The sequence below is a fragment of the Cryptomeria japonica genome, chromosome 10, assembly GCF_030272615.1.
Source record: "Cryptomeria japonica chromosome 10, Sugi_1.0, whole genome shotgun sequence".
Lineage (NCBI taxonomy): Eukaryota > Viridiplantae > Streptophyta > Pinopsida > Cupressales > Cupressaceae > Cryptomeria > Cryptomeria japonica.
The window spans coordinates 697,124,422-697,149,125 of NC_081414.1; the positions used below are offsets into that span (position 1 = coordinate 697,124,422).

The 24,704-nt window shown below is 34.8% G+C and overlaps 1 protein-coding gene across 1 annotated transcript in view; it reads left to right on the top strand.

The window, feature by feature from the left end:
• Positions 1 to 3,559: 3,559 nt before the first annotated feature.
• Positions 3,560 to 24,704, top strand: part of LOC131057541 (F-box/kelch-repeat protein At5g15710-like) — a 43,438-nt gene continuing 22,293 nt past the window's right edge. Inside the window, exon 1 of the mRNA XM_059212689.1 lies at positions 3,560 to 4,357. Coding sequence (XP_059068672.1) covers positions 3,560 to 4,357 — 798 coding nt within the window. The remainder of the gene's footprint in view (positions 4,358 to 24,704) is intronic.

The window sequence follows — 24,704 nt, forward strand, 5'->3', positions numbered from 1 at the left end:
AATTGGACCAACAAATACAATTTGATTTGAGTCAGAATAAAATTCCATGTGCACTGTCTTTATTTTCTCAAAGATATTGTGATCACAATCTCTTTCCAAATCATGTAGAGCATTATGATCAATTGTAACATCTGAATAGAACTTGTCATGTTCTATTTTGTATTTTAATGCTTTATAGACACGTTTTGTATTTACTGTAAAGTTGTCATTCGTGCCATGCTGATCTTTTCTTCGAACAATAATTATTGGCAAGTCTTTGATTGGATGTGGCAGAATCTTGGAAATTCGTTAAATATTCTGTGGAAAACTTATTGTCTACCCTTTGTATTTATTTTGACCTCATGTGTGACTTGTAAAATTTGACTTACACGTGCAATGAACATTTCTTCTACTTGTGTCAGGTTGGCAAGTTCTTGTGGCTGTGGTCCTGGATCCATATTGTTTGAGGAGGAGAATCTATTATTTCCTTGTTTCTGACAACACCTACTACATACAGGACCTTGTGAAGTACGATACACTTTTATTCCAAGGTAATAATCCTAACATATATAACACATTGCTGGAGAAACAAAGTTGTCCAATCAGTGTCGAAATGCAAGTTGAACATTTTTCAAATCATTTTGAAGAATTCCATTAGGATTTTCTAAATTTTTTATATTATTTTCTGTTCCTTCATCTCTTTTAGGTTGAGGAACATGTTGACTATTTTGAGGTATATATCGAATAGATGGTAATTCGTCATTCTAAACGTTCATTTGAATGTTTGCATCATATTGAAATCATTGCATTTCGATTGATTGTTGATGAACTTGTTGCCTATCCTCCCTCTGAGAATGATATTGTTGTTGACAAGTTTGTTCATGACCACTTCCAATTGTATTTCCAACTTCTCTATTTTGAGCTTCTAATTCTTCTATGGCTACTTCTGCTCTACGTCTAAGATATCCATGTCTTTCAATCACATTGTGTCTTTGTCTTTGTTCCTCCCTTTCAACATCTATCATTTGTTTGCACTGTCTTCTACGATATTCTCTTTGATAATCCCTTCGATATTGTCTCCGCTGTTCTCATATTCAAAATTCATTCTTTGTCGTGGCATGACTACATAACATATGATATTTCAAGAAAATTAATAGATGCATTATAACTTATATAACATGAATATTTTAGATAGAAACTTCATATATTATGTTTGTGTAAAAAAGTTATAAATACAAAATTTCATACAATGATAAAGTTGTGATGAAGATATTGAAACCTTGAAAATAATATATTGTCTCAATTCAAAGGAATGGTCATATATACTATGAATTGAAGTATGCCAAATAGCTATGCTCGCCGATTTCATTTGGAGTTTTAGTCAATTCTATAATCTCTTGTATGAATGGTCAAAATTGCAAGATTATTTGGTATCACTATTAAATAGTTAATAGTGGTATCAAATAATCTTCAACTGAGAAATCTTCAAGAAAATACCAAGTGAAAATTATCTTGCATTCTTTTCTTGAAGATTTCTCAATTGAAGATTATAAATTGAAACCTAATAATAATAAAAAAAAGATTAAAATTTAATATAACAATGAGTGAATGAATGATATGAAAAATTTAATAAATTTCATATTAAATTTATTGAAACCTTTAATACATTTTATATTAATTTATTTGAAATTTAGTACGAATGATGGATTAACGATTTAACAATTTAAGTATAAATGAGACTTTTAAAGGAATAGGCTGCATGCCCGCGAAAACATGTTTACATATTATTTTAATAATTTTTTATTTTATTTTATATATATATATATATATATATATATATATATATATATATAATTTTTGTTTATTTTTATTATTAGAAATAAATTATTTATTTTCTATGTTTATATATTGAGTATTTTTATTTACTAAACTTTATGGTTATTTACTAAGTATGATTATTAGCAGTCACAGTTATGAAATAACATATTAAAATGTTTGGTTTTAATAATTTTTTACATAACTTTAATAATTTTAATTATATATTTTTCGAATTAAAGAATTAATTCATATTTTTTCTCATCTAAATTTATATTTATTGTACAATCATTTGCAGGGTAATTAAATATTGAGTTATTTATTCCTTAACTATTAATTTACTTTTCTTTTAATTATTTATTCAATTATTTATTCAAGTTTTTAACTACTTTGCAATTGATTAAAGGAAGTAGAGGTTAAAGTCAGTAAAATATGCCATGATATTCTATCTATTATTGATGAACATCTACTTTAGTATGGCAAGTTGTTTCAAATACTTCAATTAAACAGGTATATCACTCAAACTTGTTGTTTACTTTATGTCATTAAAAAAAATAGAATCATTTTATACTGTTTATTAAAGAAACGGTTTCAAAAATGGTTTCAGGAATATAGTCTGCATAAATTTTATTAGTTTATAAAATAAATATATTGCAACATTTTGAGTTGGTATAATGCTGCCATATATTTATGTAATTATTACATTTATATCACTGCTGCAAGTAAGAGTAAAACACAGCAATATATGTATAATAATAATAAACTATATTAAAATTGAATTAGAGCTCACTTGGTATCACTATTAAATCATTAATGATTAATTGAGCATTCTTACTTAATTTCAAATAAATTAATATAAAATGTATTAAAGGTTTCAATAAATTTATTAAATTTTTCATACCATTCATTCATTCATTGATATTAAATTTTAATTTTTTTTTTTTCATTTATTCATCTTCTATTTATATACATACTGAGGAGAAATTTTAACAGAAAAATCTTAAAAGAAAAGTGATTACCATCATTTTAAAGAAGCATTAGTAGCACATTTTATAGAAACGTGATTACCATCATTTAAAAGCAAACATGTACCATTGTAAGAGTACCTAAAGAAGCAGAATCTGAACAGAGCTTTAAAGTTGTGACGTTTAAATCAAACTTTCAATATTTGTTTACATGTTTACACGATGAATCAAGATTATTTTTTTAATTGTACATTGGCTAATATATTTTTGACCATTGATTGGGAGGACAATTGACTGCATAGAAAGTTATCATTATATAAGAAAAAGGCTTTCACCTAAATCAATCCCCCAAAAGATCTAACGATAAAATTCAAATATACAAATTTTTAGGTAGTCATGGGAAACTGACTGTTTGGCTCTTGTTGTGTTGTACATCTACAGTTATGTGTTGTCATGGAAATCACGTGAACGGAGCCATGTCTACGCAAGAAAGACATCAGCTTAGATCAATGTAATAAACTATACATAAAATCCAGATGACCACATACATAAAGCAGACCCACCCGACCCAATGTAGGCTTGCCCCTGTATGGAAAGAAGAAAACGCTGATGAGGAAAGTCGGAAGAAGGAAGTTAAACCACCTTTATTCTTGGCTTTTATTAATTTATTCATTTAAGAAAATATTACACACGCGTTACTTGCTATCTGATTGCTGACTGACTTAGAGTAAACGGTAAGCTTGGGACTGCTATAAATCTTTGTCCATCTCTATTTGGGATAATCGATTCTAGTTCTGAAAATGGGTGCTCTCAGAATTCCTAAGCAAACAATGTGGTTGGATTTGCCTGAACATTTGATAGAGAGAATACTCGAATGCCTTCCCGTGGACTGCTTCTTCCGTTTCAGGGCTGTTTGCAAGATCTGGAATACTCTCTTCTCGTCCCAACATTTCAATTCTATTGCCAGAAATAGCCAGCTATTTCTCATTCTTTGCCCTGCCAGAACACAACTACCCTCGCTAATCTATTCCTTCTTCACCCGCACCTGGCGAAACATTTCTTTATCTTTCATACCTCATGATTGCCCCATCAATTTCAGAGGATCTACTTCTGGGTTGCTCTTGGCAGACATTAACGCCAATGTCTGCTTTGGCTTTAATTCTCCAACGCTATGTGTTTGCAATCCTCTTACCCAAGTGTACTCGACGCTGCCAAAAATGATTTCTGTGAGTAGAATTATGGCTAAGGCAATTGTACCAGCAAGGAATAATATGGACGCATATATAGTCATGGTGGTGGGCATGACCAGCACTGGTACAGTTTTAATAGAAGCATATAATTCGACTACCAAGGCATGGAAAGTTGCAGGCAGCATTCCTGATGTGGTTATAAGAAACGAAAATGTTTTCTTCTTCAAGGACTCTTTGTTTGGTGTGACTTCCAGTGGGGGCATAATGGTCTACAATATTGAAAAGGGGATCACCAGAGTTATGGCCATGTCGACAACAGACGCCAACAATTTGTGGGTTCGGCTTGTTTGTTGTAAAAGTGGTGTGTTTGTGGTTGGGGCAATCGAAGATAATCACTGTTTGAAGGGCGTAATTATGTGGTGTAGAAATTCTATTGCAGTCACTGATTATTAATCTCCTATCTCATAAAAATTATTTAACTGCTGAAAATAAATTTACAGCTGAATATCGAAAAATAACACAACTGCAACTTCACTAAAAATACGGAAAGAAATAAGCAACACAAGGACGCAATATTTTTGGACAATCGTCCCTGGAAAAACCCCTAAGGGAAAACCAGTTCTACAGATGGAAAATATATTAATCTTCAGCAATATAAGAATTACAAAAGAATTCCTTGCCTCTTACTGGCAGAACTCCGACAAACTCTTAATATCTCCTGCTGATATCCTCCACTGTTATATCAACGCTATCACTGCGCCTCTTGCTAACACTGCAAGACTATTTGTTATCACTGCAAATTCTTCTCAAGACTTCTTATTTTCCAAATGACCCATGACCCCTTTTTATACTACTCTATTGGAAAACCAACGGTCGAGATTAATTCAAACCAACGGCTGAGATTAAGACAACTCAATTAACCAATAACTAATTTTGGCTATGAGGTGTCACCTAAAAAGAGCCACTATTAAATAACAATTGTTATTATCCTAACAACACTTGTTTGACAAAAACAACCATTTTCTAATTCTAGGTCAGGACGAACAGCTGTCCAAAACTACCCATAACTAATGCTGTTATTTCTGGGTAAGGACGAACAGCTGTCCAAGCTACCCATAATTAACACTCCCTCTTAGCAAGGAAGCTGTTCTGCACGACACCCATCTTATCTCTAAAGAAGATGAATTTTGCCTTCCCCAATGCCTTGGTTAGAATGTCTGCTACCTGCTCCTCTGTAGGTATGTACTGTAGCTGAACAATCCCCCTCTGTACACAATCCCTGATGAAGTGATACCTGATGTCTATATGTTTCGATCTATCGTGAAACACTGGATTCTCAGTCAACTTGATGCAACTCTGATTGTCGCAGTGTATCACTGTAGTCTCAACCTTCTGACCAAACAAGGCTACTAGCAACTTCCGAAGCCATATAGCTTCACATGTCACCATGCTGGCTGCTATGTATTCTGCTTCTGATGAACTCAAGGCCACAGATTTTTGCTTCCTACTGAACCAAGAAACAACTCCTGATCCCAAGCTGAAACAACATCCTGAAATACTCCTTTTGTCCATCGTACTGCCTGCCCAATCTGCGTCAGTATAGCCTATCAACTTGATACCTTCACCTCGAACATATCTGATCCCGTACTCAATTGTACCATGAAGATAACGCAACACATGCTTCGCCGCCGTCCAATGCACTCTCTTTGGCTCTACCATGAACTGACTAAGAGAGTTTACTGCAAAGGCTATATCTAGCCTGGTGTTGACCAAATACATGAGCGAACCAATCAACTGCCTGTATAGGGTGGGATCAACATCCTTTTCCTTGGATGCATCTACCTTCCTCCAATTAGTGATCATGGGTGTAGACATGGCTTTGCAATCTTCCATCTCGAATCTCTTCAATATTTCAATGCAATATTTCCCTTGACCAAGGAAAATCTCTCCATCAGTCTGCCACACCTCCATGCCTAGAAAGTAGTGCATAAGTCCCAAATTCTTCATCTCAAACTCTTCTGCAAGGTCCCTCTTGCAATCCTCTATGAGCCCTAGCGCACCAGTAAGAAACAAGTCATCCACATATAGAACAAGAATGAGAACCTCACCCCCAACCACCAAGTAGTAGAGGTTCGCATCAGCCTCACTCTTCACAAAGCCCATTTCTTGCAAGTATGTATCAATGCGCTCATACCACGCTCTGGGAGCCTTCTTGAGTCTGTATAAGGCTTTCTTTAATCTGCACACGTGGGTCTCTTTGTTGTGTGCTACAAAGCCTTCTGGTTGTTCTATGTATACCTCCTCCTTCAATTCTCGATTAAGGAATGCTGTCTTGACATCCATTTGATGGATCTGCCATCCCATCTGTGCTGCAAATGAGATTACAGCTCGTATAGAAGTATACCTGGCCACAGGAGCAAATGTCTCCTCATAGTCTATTCCCTCCTTCTGAGAGAACCCCTTGACCACAAACCTCGCCTTATATTTCTCGATGCTACCATTTGCACCATGCTTTATCTTGAAGATCCAGCGCGATCCAACTACTGCTCTATCAGTTGGTCTAGGCACTACCTCCCATACATCATTCTACATTATTGAGTTATATTCCTCAACCATAGCATCTCGCCATACCTGATGCTTTGCAGCTTCCTGATAGCTGGAAGGTTCACTATCTACCAACTGGCTAACTAATGCCACATAGTCATTGAACTTGGCTAGTTGTCTCCTCTATCTTGTACTCTTCCTAGAAGCTCCCACAGACTCCTGAGTATCCCTTTGTATGTCTTGAACCTCATGGTTCCTACTGCCAACTGTAGAGGATGAAATATCAACCTCTATATCATCTAGATGCATATCCTGCTGCACCAGTTGCTCCATACTCTGTGAATCTTCACTACCTGAGTCTATGCTTGTACTAATAACTGTACTTGAGCTTTGCTGTCCTTGACTTAGACTTGGAGCTTTCGTTGGCTGCTCACTCCGATCATCTGCTAGCAAATCTCTGGATCTTCTAAACGCCTTGTCCTCCATGAACTTGACATCGCGTCTAACAATAATTCTTTTGGTCCCTGGAATGAACATCCTATATGCCTTTGAAGTTTCACTATACCCAACAAAGTACCCCTTCTCTGCAGTCTGATCTAACTTGGTACGTGTGTCTCCAGGAATAAGGCAATATGCCAAACTCCCAAATATCCTGAAGTGACCAACATCTGGCTTCTTCCCCGTGAAAGCCTCCTCTGGTGTCATTTTCCCTAGTACCTTGTGTGGAACCCTATTCTGAATGTAGACTGCTGTACTACATGCTTCTGCCCATAAGTAGCGGGGCATGTCCTGGTCATGTAGCATAGCCCTTGCTGCCTCCGAAATAGAACGGTTCTTCCTCTTAGCAACTCCATTCTGCTGTGGATTGTAAGGAACAGTCCACTCTCTCTTGATTCCTTCTCTGGTACATAAATCCTGGAAGTCATTTCCTTTGTACTCGCCTCCATTGTCTGACCGAAGAACCTTTATCTTCCTGTTGAGTTCTCCACAAGAGCCTTGAACTCTTGGAAGCGACTGAAAACCTCATCCTTGGTCTTCAAGAAGTATATCCAGGTCTTCCTGGAGAAATCATCAATAAAGGTAACATAATACTCATATCCTCTTAGAGACTTTGTCGACATTGGTCCACATACATCTGAATGTACTAGATCAAGAACACCCATAGATCTGGTGTCACTCCTTGGAAAAGATGCTTTCGCAAACTTTCCCAACACACATCCCTTACATACATCATCATGCTCTGTGCTCACCTCTGGAACACCTGTCACCGTCTCACGAACCAATCTAAGTGCTCCATGATGAATATGGCCCATCCTCCTATGCCATAGCTCTCCAAGATCTCTAGGGTTACTGCTGCTCATGAGTGCCTTAGGAGTATCAAACTGCAACTTATAAAGGCGACCACTCCTAACTCCAATAGATACGGGTGATTTCCAATCTTTATGCTTAATCAAAACATGCATCCCTCTAAAGAGAACATTATACCCTTTATCCTGAAGGACAGATACAGAAACCAAATTCATACCTAAGCCTGGCACATGCAACACATCATGAAGAGGAATTACCTTTCCATTCTCCCTCTGAAGTTGAATAGTCCCTTTCCCAACTGAGTTGAGCTTGGACAAGTTCCCCATAGAGATCTGGATTCTGGTGTTTTCCTCCTTGTAGCTGGAGAAGTACTCTCGAACTCCTGTCATATGAAATGACGCCCCACTGTCTATATACCAGACACTCTGTGAGGTTGAGCTAATCATACAGGCTATGAGTGCAAACTCATCCTCCAATCTACTAGAGAGCTCCTCTGCACTTGCTGAAGCTGCCACTTGGTTCTTTCCCTTCTTATCTTTCTTCCTTTGTGGGCAATCGCTGACATAGTGGCCAAACTCGTGACAACCAAAGCACTTGACCTTAGATAGGTCCTTCTTCTTCTTTTCAATTTGTGAATTTGCTCCTTTGCTAGATCCCTTCTTTGTTTTCCCCTTTCCCGCTAGGGCAACATTTTCTTGTTCTACCTCACTTTTCTGACTCTTATTGTTGGCTCCATTGACAAGGCTTAGTCTAAGCTCCTCCTGAGTGAAATCACTCCAAAGTCGATCCCAACTTGGTAAGGTGTCTCGTCCATTAATAACTTGAACAAAGACATCCCACTGCTTAGAAAACCCATTTAGGGCTATTCTTACTAGCTCGTCTTCATTTGGCTTATCTCCAACAGCTGCTAACTCATCCTTGACAAGTCTAAGCCTGGTGAGGTAACTTGTAACATCTTCTCCCTTGTTCATCCGGGTATTCCTCAATTTTTCTCTGAGAATCAGCTTCCAGTTAGTGGTAGCATTCTGGTACAGATTTAGAATGGCGTCCCACATCTTCTTCGCTGTATCTAACTCTGCGATATGTGGAACAACATGGTCCTTGACACCATCAAGGATTATCCTCCTCGCCTTGGCATCATCCTTCTTGTATGCTGCAAGTTGTACTGGATCTGTAGGTACAGCTACAGTACTAGTAACATATTCCTTGATACCATTCTCTTCCAGCAATAAAGAAATTCTGGCTTTCCAGACACCAAAATTTGAGGCACCATCCAATCTATCTTGATCTCTCAAACCTGCTGAGGCCATCTCAAAGAAATAAAGGAAAACAATAACTCGAAAGAGGTCAAACTCAAATTTCTTTCCTTTGCTTAGGGTAAACCTTTTCTACCCTCAACAAAGCTCTGATACCATGTAGAAATTCTATTGCAGTCACTGATTATTAATCTCCTATCTCATAAAAATTATTTAACTGCTGAAAATAAATTTATAGCTGAATATCAAAAAATAACACAACTGCAACTTCACTAAAAATACGGAAAGAAATAAGCAACACAAGGACACAATATTTTTGGACAATCGTCCCTGGAAAAACCCCTAAGGGAAAACCAGTTCTACAGATGGAAAATATATTAATCTTCAGCAATATAAGAATTACAAAAGAATTCCTTGCCTCTTATTGGCAGAACTCCGACAAACTCTTAATATCTCCTGTTGATATCCTCCACTGCTATATCAACGCTATCACTGCGCCTCTTGCTAACACTGCAAGACTATTTGCTATCACTGCAAATTCTTCTCAAGACTTCTTATTTTCCAAATGACCCATGACCCCTTTTTATACTACTCTATTGGAAAACCAATGGTCGAGATTAATTCAAACCAACGGCTGAGATTAAGACAACTCAATTAACCAATAACTAATTTTGGCTATGAGGTGTCACCTAAAAAAAGCCACTATTAAATAACAATTGTTATTATCCTAACAACACTTGTTTGACAAAAACAACCATTTTCTAATTCTAGGTCAGGACGAACAGCTGTCCAAAACTACCCATAACTAATGTTGTTATTTCTGGGTGAGGACGAACAGCTGTCCAAGCTACCCATAATTAACATGTGGGAGTTAGTTTCTCAGAAGACGACAAAGGAGGATTATAAGTGGGAAGAGATTGGGAAAATGCCGAGTTCTGTGTGTGAGGAATTTAGGAGGAACTCGAATTCAAATTGGTTTGAATGCGTGGGAGTGGGAGATAAGATCTGTTCTAGAGCTAATGAGAGCATGGAGATACTTGCGTATGATGTGAGCAGAAGCTCTTGGAATTGGCTTCCCAAGTTTCATGCAGGTATGAGATATATGAGCATGAGATGCCTTCCACTAGAAATTATGGCTGGTACTAAATTCATTTAAGTTCAGTTGTTTTTGGTTGTCTTGTGTGGTTCTTCGACTATGAGGAATCACAATTTCTATGAATAGAATGAGAGCCACATAAAGTTGTGCACGGCTTCCTTCAGTAGTTTGTTTAAAAGGAAAAAAAATGCTGGTGAGCTTAGTCCACAACCGACAGGTAAAGAGAGAGATTGAAGATGTGGGGATTTGCGTTACATTTGCTCCAGGTGTTGTGGGGCATCAAATGCTCAATTGAAAACTATAATAAAAAGATTGTTTGAAGGCTGTTATGTCGGCCCTTAATCGAAAGTGTTTTTATTCTTTTAAAATGAAGTAATTATTTATTATTTTCTTCATGAATGATGTGATGGAAAATATGTTGAAAGCTTTCTTAAGAGTAGAAGATGTTTTTTTTTTTGAACTCGAGATCTTTAGAACAATTTTAGAACAATGTTTTTTCCTTTCATGCAAGTAATTTTGAACTATAAAAAGTATTGTATTAGATTTATTTTTATTTAATGACAGTATAAAACATTATTTAATGCTAGCATAAAACATTATTTAATGCTCAGTATTATGATTATGAATAGGGTTAGGGTTACAGTTAAAATTATGGTTAGAGTGAAGGTTTACATCATTGTTAGGGTTAGGGTTAGGGTTAGGGTTTATTGTTAGTGTTTCAATTATGTTTAGATTTTATATCAAATTTTTGGCTTAGGATTATGATTTCATTTATAATTATTTCATGTAGGGTTAGGGTTTGGTGTTAGGGTTAAGGTTAGTATTATGGCTAGGGTTAAGGTTTACATCATTGTTAGTGTTAGGGTTAGGGTTAGGGTTTAGGGTTAAGGTTGTGATAATGGGTAGGGTTAGCATCAAGGTTAGGTTTTGCTTTGGGTTTAGGATTATGGTTAGGGCTATGGTTGGGGTTAAGTTTATGGTTAGGGATAGGGTTTATTATTAATGTAACCATAATTATAGTTAGGGTTTGGGCTAGATTAGGGTTAGGATTAGTCAAGGATTAGAGTTTCAATTAAAACTATACTTGAATTAGGGTTAGGGATAAGTTTAGGGATACAATTTAATAGGGTTTAATTCTAGGATTAGAGTTAAATTTAAGGTTGGGTTATAGTTAGGTTTCAATTGTGGTGAGATTAAGTTTAGGGTCAAGGTTATCTTACAATTAGGGTTAACATTCTAGGATAATGTTTGGGGTAAGGGTTAGTATTCAATGAAAATCAGTGTTCAGGTCAGGGCAAGGGTTAAATGAGGAATAGGGTTAGGGTTCATGGTTAGGGTTAGGAATATGGTGTGGTTTGGGGTTTATATCATAGCTAGGGATATTGTTAGGGTTAGGGTTAGGTTTAGGGCATGGTTAGTGTTAGTTTTAGGTTTATGGTTATGATAAGTGTTTAGGGTCTAGATTAGAATTATGGTTAGGGTAAGGATTTACATCATGGTTAAGGTTAGGGTTAGGGTTAACAACATTGTTAGGTTCAAGTTAATTATTAGTGTTAGGGTGAGGTTTAGGGTTAATATTATGGTAAGGGTCAACATCACTATTAGGTTTAAGTTAATAATTAGGGTTAGGGTTAGGTTTAGTGTTTGGCATTATGGTCAAGTTTTGGGTTAGAATTATGGTAAGGGTTAAGGATTAGGATTAGGTTTAAGATTATATAATTAGGGTAAGGGTTAGGATTTACATCATGATTAGCATTTGGGATAGGGTGAGGGTTAGGATTATGGGTAGGGTTAAGGTTGCTAGTTTAGTGTTAAGGTCAAGATTATGATTAAGGTTAGGGTTTATGTCATATTTAGCAATAATTTGAGAGTTAAAGTTAGGTTTTGGCGGGTTAAATTTAGGGTTATGATTAGGCTAGTTTAGGGTTCGAGTTAGGGTTATATGATAAGGGTATTGGTTTAAAGTTGTGATTAGGACTATTGTAAAGGTTATGGTTTACAACATGGTTTGGGTTAGGGTTAGGGTTAACGTTAGTATTATAGCTAGGGTTATGGTTTACATCATAGTTAGGGTTAGGGGTAAGGGTTAGTGTTAGCATTAATGTTAGTGTTTACATCATGGTTAGGGTTAGGTTTAGGGTTAGCATTATAGTTAGGAATCACACCATGATTAGGGTTATTGTTAGGATTATGGATAACATTAGGGCCTAGGATTATGGTTAGGTTTAGAGTTCACATAATGGCTAGGGTTAGGGATATGCTTTTGGATAGGATTTAGGATTAGGATTAAGATGATAGTTAGGGTTTACATCATTGTTAGGATTAGGGTTAGTTTGAGGGTTTGGGTTATAGTTAGGTTTAAGGTTATACTTATGGTTATCATTAGGGTTAGGATTTACATCTTGATTAGGATTAGTATTACAATTTATTTAGGGTTTAATTACACGTAGAGTTAACATCAAGATGCCTATTTGAATTTAGGATTTACATCATGGTAGGGTTAGGCTTAGGGTTATGCTTAAGATTATTGCTAGGGTTAGGGTTAGGTTTATGATAAGGGTAATGGTTTAGAGATGTGGTTAGGACTATGGTAAAGGTTATGGTTAGGGTTAACATTAGTATTATAGCTAGGGTTATGGTTTACATCATGGTTAGGTTAGGGTTAAGGGTTAGTGTTAGGATTAATGTTAGTGTTTACATCATGGTTAGGGTTAAGTATAGGGTTAGCATTATGGTTGGGATTTACACCATGATTAGGGTTATTGTTAGGATTATGGATAGGGTTAGGGCCTAGGATTATGGTTGGGTTTAGGGTTAAAATCATGGTTAGGGTTTGGGATAGGGTTTAGGATTAGGATTAGGATGATAGTTAGTGTTTACATCATTGTTACGATTAGGATTAGTTTTAGGGTTTGGGTTACGGTTAGGTTTAAGGTTATAATTATGGTTATTGTTAGGTTTAGCATTTATATCTTGATTAGGGTTAGGGTTAGTATTAAAATTTATTTATTGTCCAATTATGGTTAGAGTTAGCATCAAGGCACCTATTTGACTTTAGTATTTACATCTTGATTTGGGTTAGGGTTAATATTATAATTTATTTAGGGTTTAATTATGGTTAGAGTTAGCATCACGGTGCCTATTTGACTTTAGGATTTAAATCATGGTCGGGCTAGGCTTAGGGTTACACTTAGGATTATTGCTAGGGTTAGGATAATGGTTAGGGTTAGGCTTATGACTAGGGTTATAATTTACATCACGATTAGTGTTAGGGTTAGGTTTGGGGTTTGGGTTACAATCAAGTTTAGGGTTAGAATTAAGGTTATAGTTAGGGCTTAGGGTATGGATTAGGATTAATGACAGGGTTAAAGTTTAGTGTTATGGTTTGGGTTTACATAGTGGGTAGTGTTAGGATTTACACCATGGTTAGGGTTAAGGCTAAGATTAGGGTTACGATTATGGTAAGGGTTTACATTATGCTTAGGGCTAGGGTGAGGTTTAGGGCTATGATTATGGTTAGGGTTAGGTTTTAATTCATGGTTGAGGTTAGGGTTAGGGTTAGAGTTAGGATTTTGGTTAGCATTGGCCACATGATTATGAATAGAGAAATGGTTAGGGGTAGGTTTACATCATGTTTAGGGTTAGGGTAAGGATTAGGGTTAGGGTTAGGATTTAGGGTTAGTGTTAGGGTTTATAGTTAGGATTTAGGGTTAGGGTTAGGGTTTAGTGTTAGAATTTAGGGTTAGGCTTAGAATTATGGTTAATTTAGGATTAGGGATAGGGTTAGGTTTTCTGTTATGGTTAGTGTAACAAGCATTCAGTTTAGGGTTACATTTTAGGGTTATGATACATGATTATCGTTAGGGTTAGGTAATGGTTATGGTTAGGTTATGATTAGGATTAGGATTAGGGATATGATTAGGATTATGTTTACATCATGCTCAGGTTTAGGGTTAGATATCAATTTAGGATTAAATTATGGTAAGAGTTGAAATAGGGTTAGAGTTATAATTCAATTGAGGTTATGGTTCATGCACAATAATGGTTAGGGTTAAGATTAGGTTAGGGTTGGAGTTTAATTAGGGAAAATATTTGGGTTAGGGTTAGAATTAGAGTTAATTAGGGTTTAATTAGGATTATGATTAGTATTATAGTTAGATTTAGTGTTAAGATTCAAACAGGGTTCGGGTTGTAGAAAAATGTTTAATTTTTAGGTTAGGGTTAAGATTTAATTATAGTTATGGTTTATTTTATCATAAAGATACAAATAGGGTTGGGGTTCAATTTGGTTTAGATTAGGGATAGGGTCAAGGTAAATTTGGGTTTATGCTTGAGGTTACTTTAGGGTTAAGGCTCAAGTTCAAGATACGGTTTAATTATCTTTTGGATTAATTTTAGGGTTAGGTTATCATAAAGGTTCAAATATATTTATATTAGGGTTAGGGTTAAGATTAGGTTATATTAGGGTCAGGTTTAATGTTAGATTATAATTAAGGAACTACTACTGTAGGATAAATCTTGGGGTTTTGGTTAGGGTTCAAATATTATTTGAGTTATAGTTTAATTAATATTATGGTTTAAGAATAATTAGGGTTAGGGTTGATATTAGCTTACGGTTGGGGTTCAATTAGAGTAAAATCTTAGAGTTAGAGTTTAAAGGGTTATAGTTAATTATAGTTAGGGTTCAATTGTAGTATGGTTTGATTGCAATAAGGGTTTAATTATAGTTAGGCTTAGGATTTGAGTCTAATTAGGGTTAGAATTTGGATTATTATTCAATTAAATTAGGGTTAGGGTTCAATTTGGTTTAGGGATAGGGTTAAATTTGGTGTAGTGTTAGAGTTAAGACTTGAGTCAATATTTTTTATTACATGTTATAAAATATTTTCTATTTGTAAAATTGAACCTATTTTCATTTACTTCTTAAAAATTCTTTATTGAAAAGATTATGTATTTTATTAAGTAAAATAATATAATAATTTAATATATAAATAATTATTATATATTCTATAAAATAAAATAAAATAATGTTTAAGAAAAATTATATGAATTTTAAATTTAATAATTTTTGTTAAATAAAATAACTATATTATACATATTAAAAAATTCTTGATTAGTATAGATATCTAAAAGACTTCAATATAATATATATGAGCATCCTTCAAATGGATGTCTTTAATAAATTTATATTAATTCTACTATCTTTTATGTGCCACTTTCATCTTTTTTTTTATAATTTTGATGAAATTATTAAAATCATTTGTATTTATGATGAAAATCTAATCGTTTCCATGTAACTTGTGCACTATGAGATATTGTTGTTTTATTGCTTTCATTGTTGGCTAAATACATTGTCTACAATTTTTTTTAGATTTTTCTCATCCCATCTTTTCCAAAAAAAATTAAATTTTTTTGTTATTTTCTATTGAGTTAAGAGCTATTTAATTTATCTACATTATTTACTTATTATTTGATTTTTTTAGCATATAATTATCTAAAAATAATTCATTATTTTTCACCCATATCCATGATAATAGGGATAATAGATATAGAAACTTTCTTGTAAAGCATGGTTCATAGATGAAATAGCAATTTAAAACCATTATTTATGTTCTTTTAAGGAAAAACTCTTTGAAAGAAGAAAGTTGCATTTTTATTTGCAGTACTAAATAAACATTGGGATTTTGATTCAAAATAAAAATTAACATTTACAAACACACATCCATTACAAACATTCTGAAACCAATAAGCATAGTAAAAAACATTCCTAAATTGAGTACCGCATCTAAGATAGCTACAAACTTGTCTTGGAGACATTCTATCTATTATATTGAGGCATTTCCCTTATTATTATATTATTTAGGCATTCTTTATAAGTAGATTTTTGGAAGATAAAAAAATGTTACTATATTCATATTTAAAAATATAGAAAGATATTTGTCACATTCTTAATTTATTTTAAGTGGTTAGATTATAGAAACTTTAAGAAAAAAATATTTCAAAATTTATGAAAAATGTTGTATTCTAGATTATCAATCAATAGCATAATTGATTGTCAATTAAGATCTTTGCTATTAAAAAGGAAAAAAAAGTTTGAAAGTGACAATTCTGATATTGAAACATAACAAAAGCTTTGCAATTTATTTAAAAATCAAAACTACCTTAACATTGATCCTCTATACTTTCATTCAAAAAATGTCATTAAGAAGAGAAATAAATCATTTTTATAGCAACACAAATTCGTCAAGGTTATGTCCATTGTAGGTCATGTTTCCACTCGATTGCAATAATTCTAGAGAACAAATTTGTAGGTCACGTTTCTATTCGATTGCAAAAATTCTAGAGCACAAATTTTAGGTACCATTTAAGAGTAATTCACAACAACTTGGAATATAATTATATGGTATGCTTAATATGCAAATACTAAGTATAAAGTATATCAAATTTAATAAGAGAAAACCCCACTCTTAATTCCAAATAGAACTCAAATTTTCCCCTCTCCCCAACAATATTTAGTCTTTAGTTGTTATTATTTAGTATATTAAATTGAATGAACTTCAATGATATGAGAGATTTAATGATGTTATGCAGTAAAAAAGATAAATGATTGTACATGGTAATATAAATACAATACATGCATACATATTGCCTCTTCAAACAATCTACACAACAAGAAAGCGGATCAATATTTACATGATGAGATATTGCAGTAGAACTTAAAATGGTGTAACTTGCGCCTACTCTCTTTAGTTCATTAAACAAGATCATGCATCTGGTCAAAAGAAATAGAGCAACAATAATTGTGAGGGATGACATTTCTGGGCTTTGAACTCGAACCTTGTTGGTGACGCAAATGAAGCTTGAGATAGATATTTCCCATAGAATCAAGTTATTCATTGATCAATATTCATTACAATATAAATGTGATGATCAAACAAATACAAATATGAAATCTAAAAGAAAGAGATAAAAATTGATTAAATGTACAGACAATCTAAAAGAAAATCTATTGAAAAATAATCTCTTGAAGGTTTCACGCAACTGATCTTTTCTTCTCTAACACATCAGAATTCTTGACAAACATAAATATTAGAGAAGAAATAATGTTTTATTGTAGGCATTCTTACTTTTAGATGAAATGCCTCCGCTTAGATCTGTGCAAACAAATATTGTGATTTGTGCATGCGATTCCATGAATAGCAAGGTAGACTCCTAGATTGCTTAGTTATGTTATGGAATGCTTTTGGTGCTCTTAAATAAATAGGCAAATCTAAATTACTCTAAAACTTCCATCCGTTACAATCATCAGCTATTCTCAACTTGCATGTGTCTCCACTATTTGTAACTGATATGCATTTGTAACTCCCCAAAAAAATGCAATGAAAAAAATGCAAAATGAAGAATATATCCGAAATTCAGGAATATATATTTACCTGAAAGCTTGTTAAATTTGAATCCTGTCAACTCAAAAGATGTGAATTTATTTTCACTATTGGCAACTTGAGCTTATGTTGCTTCAGAATATTGCATGAAACTATAGAAATAAAACAAATAAAAAAAGAATCCATTCTACCTACTAAAAGTGAAATGCAAAGAAATAAAACAAATAAAAATTCATTTGTTCTACCTATTTAAATGCTAGGTGAAAGTGAAATGCCTCAGCTCATATAGGAATACATGTGCCGTTTTCAAATAGGCAAATAAGAATGCATATGACTTTTGCAGTTCTCTGTGTTAAAATCATCGTTTGATAAATGGAAAAACAAAGAACTCTCTGAAAATCCAACATACAATGGTGACAAATATAGTCAAATCTTCGAAAACAAAAATGTTAGAAGTGATCTATCATCTCCATATTCATTTGCTGAGCATATCAATGAAAAAAATAGAGTAAAGAGAGCAGCCTCAACATTGTAGGCATGGAAGCTGCATAAGTAAGCAATTGGAAAAGAGGGACCGATCTATTATGGTCATAGAGAAGATGCCTCCACTGCGCTTATCTTTGTCGCCATCGCCAATGTTGTAGTGTATTCTAGAATGCTCGCTTTCATCATGATATGAGGCTGAATGCCCAAATCACTTGAAAAATAGAGCTCTTAAATATAGGAGTGAAGTAAAATGGAATGAGAAATTTACTTTTAAACTGCCAATTCTCTTTCACTACCTTGCAGACTCTTAGATTTCTAAATCTAACTATCCAGAATATTAATCAATTGTTTTTTCTTACACCGACATTTTGGTGGCCTCTATATGGTGTCATTGTAGGTTATGCCTCTAGTGTAATTACACATTCGAGGAGGAAAAAAAATTAACATGAAATCTAGCTAGAATAAAAACATCAACATACTTTTAAGCTATGTAAAATACCTGAAACTATTGCAAGCAATGCACCTATCCACCACCTCTTAAAATTACTATCCCTTTACTCTCCTAATCACCAAACCACAACTCCCAAGCTCCACCCTAGGCTTGAAAAATAGGCATAGATAGAAATAAGTAACATCCTTAAAATACAAAAATAGAGTATAAAATGTACCCATCACCTCAAAGATGTTGTCCCTATAAACAACTCTTAAAGAAATTCACATAGTTAGCCATATCTTTGTAGAAAGAGAACAATTCATCTTTTTATAGGAAAAGGTATAAAAATCATGTCAAAGTATAGTCAAATCCTCATGCATATTTCCAAAAATACTATCCCTTATGGTTTGGATCTCCTCATCAATTGAATTTTCTTCCTATTTAAAGATTTAGAGGAAGAAACTACTTCAAGAGTCAATCGAGCACACAAAGGCATCCTCACCCTGCACATTGGTCCATTTTATTTACTAGTAATTAGTTTATTACTACTACATTATAAACATATAATTAGGATAATCTTAATTAATTAATTATGTCAATTAATAATGTGCCTACGTCTTTTGTACCTTATTGACACTTATTTCACCTTTGTTGAATCACGTTCCTTCTATCATGCTAGTCAATCCAGTTATGTCCACGGAATCATGCATTACCTTATACTATATAAGCACTATCTTATTTGTACTTTGTAACATTATTATATCATTTAATCAATATAATCATCATGTTGGCTATTTATTTGTTACTCACCATTAGGTTATTTATTTATATATTCTTGATTTTCTCTTAAGATGTTTGTCCTCTAAGTTATCAATAGTGCTTTTGAGGCCCTTGATAATTCTTTGCTCATGCTCTTTGTCATCATTTAGACTAGTTGTCCTCTTAATTAGTTCTATCTTGATACCATTTTACTTCCATATGCTTCATGCCTCCTTACTATTACCATGCTCTCCCTTGTATCATATCCTTTTTAAACAATGCAAGGCTTCTCTATCTTATTGAAGTAGTCACCGGTGAGGAGGGACCTCAAAGAGATCAATTCAGACCGGTCAGCAAGAGTAAACACAAAGATATGATGGAGGCAATGCATAACAGATTGTTTTATTTCATGAATTTTGATTACATCCAACTGGTAACAATCGGATTACAACATACTGGATTATAGCATACCAGCTCAGAGACCTGGTAGAACATACAAAATAGGTCACAATGGGACCTTGAATCTTAAGATCTATCTTCTACGTATAGTCTAGCTCCTTGATTCTTCTGATTATACCATTCTAATGCACAATTACAATTATATATATCGATCTCAAGGATCTAGTCGGCCTAAAAGGATTAAAACCCAAAGAACAAGACCTAACATGCAAATAACAAGGTCGGTCTCTGCCAAGAGATTCCTCCAGAAAATCCAAAGGATGAAACGTAGATCATGAGAAAAGGTCAGCCACATGCCAAGGAACATCAGAATCATCTCCCAAGGCTCCACAAGCTTCGAAAGGGGTTCCGGTAGATAATCAAAATAGGTCTAGGCAACTGGTAAAAAGAATTGTCAACTGGTAACAGGAGACTGATAGCGATATCTTGCCAAAAAATGATCCAAATGTGATGTGGTCTAAAAATAAGAAAGATGATCAAGTCTTCAAGTAGAATCCAACTCCATAGGATATGGTGAGCTGAAACTGGGACACATAAAAAGGAAAAATGAAATTGCAAACAGAAAGAAAAATAGAAAGAAAATGTTTTTGGTTGATGCAAGATTGCTATGAATCGGGGAAGCAGTCACCGGTGAGGAGGGACCTCAAAGAGATCAATCCGGACCGATCAACAAGAGTAAACATAACAGAAACAAAAAGACATGATAGAGGAAATGCATAATAGATTGTTTTAATTCATGAAATTTGATTACATCCATCGATAACAACCAGATTACAACATATCGGCTCACAGGCCTAGTAGAACATACAAAATAGGTCACAACCAAGACCTTGAATCTTAAGATCTATCTTCTACGCACAGTTTAGCTACTTGTTTCTTCTAATTATTTCATTTTAATGCACAATTACAATTACATATATCAATTCCAAGGATCTAGTCATCCTAAAAGGATCAAAACCTGAGTAACAAGACCTAACGTGCAAATAACAAGGTTAGCCTCTGCCGAGAGATTCCTCTAGAAAATACAAAGGATGAAATATAGATCATGGTAAAAGGTAGGCCACATGCCAAGGAACATTGTAATCATCACCCAAGGCTCTGCAAGCTTCAGAAGGGGTTCTGGTAGATCACCAAAATAGGTCTAGGCAACCGGTAACAAGAACTATCAAACGATAACAATAACTGTCAACCAGTAACAAGAAACTATCAAGGAAGCCAATAGCGATATGTTGAGACATGGACTAGCTTGGACTCGAACCTAGGACCTTCCATACGTTGCTGGAGTTCTCTACCACTGAGATATTGGCCCCTCTTGGACCAGTCCATCGTCGGTTCGGGTGTGGCTTATTTCTAACACCAACACCCCTCTTAAGCCACACCTCTCGTTTGCTTGGTGCTCCTAGCCTGGACCTAGCTCTGATACCATGTCGAGACATGGACCAGCTAGGAATCAAACCTAGGACCTTCCATATGCTACTAGAGTGCTCTACCACTAAGCTACTGGTTCCTCTTGGACCAATCCATCGTAGGTCCCAGTGTGGCTTATTTCCAACACCAACATGATATCTTGTCGGAAAATGATCCAAATACGATGAGGTTTGGAAATAAGAAATATGATCAAGTCTTCAAGTAGAATCCACCTACACAGGATTTGGTGAGCCAAAACCGGGACACACAGAAAGGAAAACTGAAACTGCAAATAGAAAGCAAAACAAAAAGAATTTTTTTTCTGTTAATGCAAGATTGCTATGAATCAAGGATTCTTCTGCATCAGACATCCGAGGTTATTGAAAAAGTGAGCTTCTCACTTTGTCGAGGTTAGAGGGAAACCAAGGCAGTCTACCTCTGCCTGAGAAATCCAAGATGAATCTTGAACTAGTCTATCCTTCCACTTCAGAAGATATTCCTTATCTTGACTGCTCTAGGTATTACACCCAATCCTACCATCCAAACTTTCTTCAATCTTGTCCAGTTCCTTCCAGGGAAACTGTTTCTCCAATTCTACAACACTATCCTCACTGAATTCTGGTTCATGATACTCATGAAGATTTGTAATGTTAAACACAGGTAAAATACTCATACTATCCGGTAACTCCACTTCATATGCATTTCCAAAACTAAACATCCTCAAAATCCTACAAGATCCAAACTTCTTCATCTGCAACTTGTTATAAGTTCCAACCAGGAATCCCTCTTTTCTTAGATATACCATCACTTCATTGCCAACTTCAAATTCCTTATGTCTCCTCTTCTCATCTTCCTTCTCCTTATAGTTGTTGTTCATGTCTTCCATATGTTGTTTAACCTGAATATGCAATGCTGCCATGTGATTTGCAAAATCTTCTGCTTCTGAAATTCTTCGGTCTTCATTGCTAATGTCTCTCAATTTTGATATACCTCTAGGATGCACTCCGATAACAATATCAAAAGGTTTTCTTTCGGTACTTCTATTCACTGAATTGTTGTAGGCAAACTCTGCTTGTGCGAGGATCAAATTCCAACTTCTGGTTTTATCCCCTACTAAACATCTCAACAAATTTCCTAAACTCTAGTTAACTGCTTCTGCTTGTCCATTAGTCTGTGGATGAAAAGTAGAACTTAACAACTTCAAATCTGTTTTCATCTTCTTCCAAAGTGTTCTCAAAAAATAACCAACAAACTTACTATCTTTGTCTAAAACTATGCTCTTAGGCAATCCATGCAATCTCACCACTTCCTTGAAAAAATTGGTCTTCTACATGCAATGCATCTGATGCCTTCTCACAAGTTATGAAATGAACCATCTTCAATAATCTATCCACTACCACAAATATAGAATCATTCCCTCTCGGTGTCTTAGGCAATCCAAGTACAAAATCCATGCTTATATCCTCTCAAGGTCTTACGAGTATTGTCAAAGGTTTATATAATCCCACATTCTGACTACTTCCTTTTCAAACTCGACAAATTCTATAACTTTGCACATATCTCTTAACATCCTTATGAATCTGGGGCTAGAAGTACTACTCACTCACCAAAGCTACTATTTTATCAATACCAAAATGTCCATCTAGTCCTCCACTATGTTCCTCCTTTATCAGATTCTCCCTCATAGAACTCTTAGGTATGCACAACTGAACTCCTCTGAATAACATCCCATCCTAAAGGAAATAATCCAACCACTTGCTTTTTCCACCATAACTGGTTCTCCACATGCTTTCCAAGGTTCTGCAAAATCCGGGTCTTCGTCATACAATGTCTTCAAATCTTCAAATCCCAATTCCTTCACTCTCATCTCTGTTAGCAAATTCCTTCTCCTATTCAATGCATCAAAAGATTTGTTATATTTCCCACTTCTATGCTTCAACACAAAGGTGTAGCTCTACAAGAATTCTACCCATCTCATATGTCTTTGATTCAACAAACTCCAACTGTTCAAATACTGCAAAGCTTGATGATCTGTATACAACACAAACTCCTTAGATAACAAGTAATGTCTCCACTTCTTCAAGGCTTGAACTATGGCATAAAACTCCTGATCATACACTGAATATCTCCTCCGGGCATCATTTAATTTCTCACTGGCATAAGCTACTACTCTCCCTTCCAAACTCAAGATTGCTCCTATTGTTGCTCCACTTGTATCACAATCCACTTGAAATACTTTATTGAAATCCGGTAAAGCTAACACAGGCTTCTCAATCACTTTCTACTTCAACAATTCAAAAAATTTGTTTTCTCTAGTGGTCCACTTGAATTCCTTCCGATCTCCTCTCATGGTCTCAGTCATAGGGTTACAAACTGAATTGAAATTTTTGATAAACTTCCGGTAAAAACTAGCTAATCCATGAAATGATCTTACCTCTCCAATTATTTTCGGTGTAGGCCATTCGACAATTGCTTTCACTTTCTCAGGGTCCATCTTGAAACCATCAGTAGATATCACAAATCCCAAATAGACTAACTCATCCTTCATGAAAGTACACTTCTTGATATGTCCATTGATCCTTAGCCCTCACAAGCCTCAACTAAAACTAAAAGGAATCATTATATGAGAGAGCACTGATGAGTACGTCATTTTTAGGTTCCCGAGCTTGCTTCATAAACCATTTCCTCCCTGAAGACACCAAATGTTGACTTGGTCTCATTTTTCTATCTTTCACCTAAACCTATGGAGGAAGTTCAACTCAAATCACCTAAATTAAAAATTCTTAAGAAAAATGATAGTTCAACTTATTTTCATGTTAAAGATCCTATTTTTATTAATCTATATGATGATATTGATGATGATAATGTTGTTCATGCTAACAACGTTGATTCTAATGATTTCGATGATATGTATGAAATTTTTGAAATTAATCATGAGTTATCTTCACATTTTTCAAAATCATTAATCCTAGCTCCTAGTGACAAACAAAGTGATTCATCCTTAGAACATGGTCCTTGTTTAGAACTTGCAATAGCTCCATCTGTTGTGCTCTAAGTAGCTCCTCTTGCATCTTTTCCACCATCCCTAGATGATGTTAAGAAAGATTGGGAGACCGATGATTTTATTGAATAGCTTCATTTCTGTCGTGGATTTTCTTTTGTGTTTGCTTCTTTGTAATGTGCTTCCCTCGTGATGTGCTACTTGACATGTTTTTGTTTTATGTTAGGTCTTGTTTGGATGACCCGTGTTACTTTTTTAGTGCAAAGTAATAAAGAGGTCGAATCTGTTGTGATATTACTCTATTTGTATCTCAATTATTCTTTATGTCATATCTATGTTATGTCATACATGTGCTATTGTTCATAAATGTGTCTTCTGTTGTCTACTTGAGGACAATGCAAAGTTTGATATCTCCTTTTGTTCCCTTCCATGTTGACTCAAAAAATACACTTGTTTGTTGTCTCTTGTGGTCTTATTCCATTGTGTTTGTAGTTCCACTAGTTTTGACGGATGAAGTTAATTCAATAGAATTATTCTTGATATACATTATTTATCACAAGAGCATACTGACCCAAGAGTTAGTGGATATGGGTTAGTGCAGGATCATGGGGGGCAAAAAGTGGA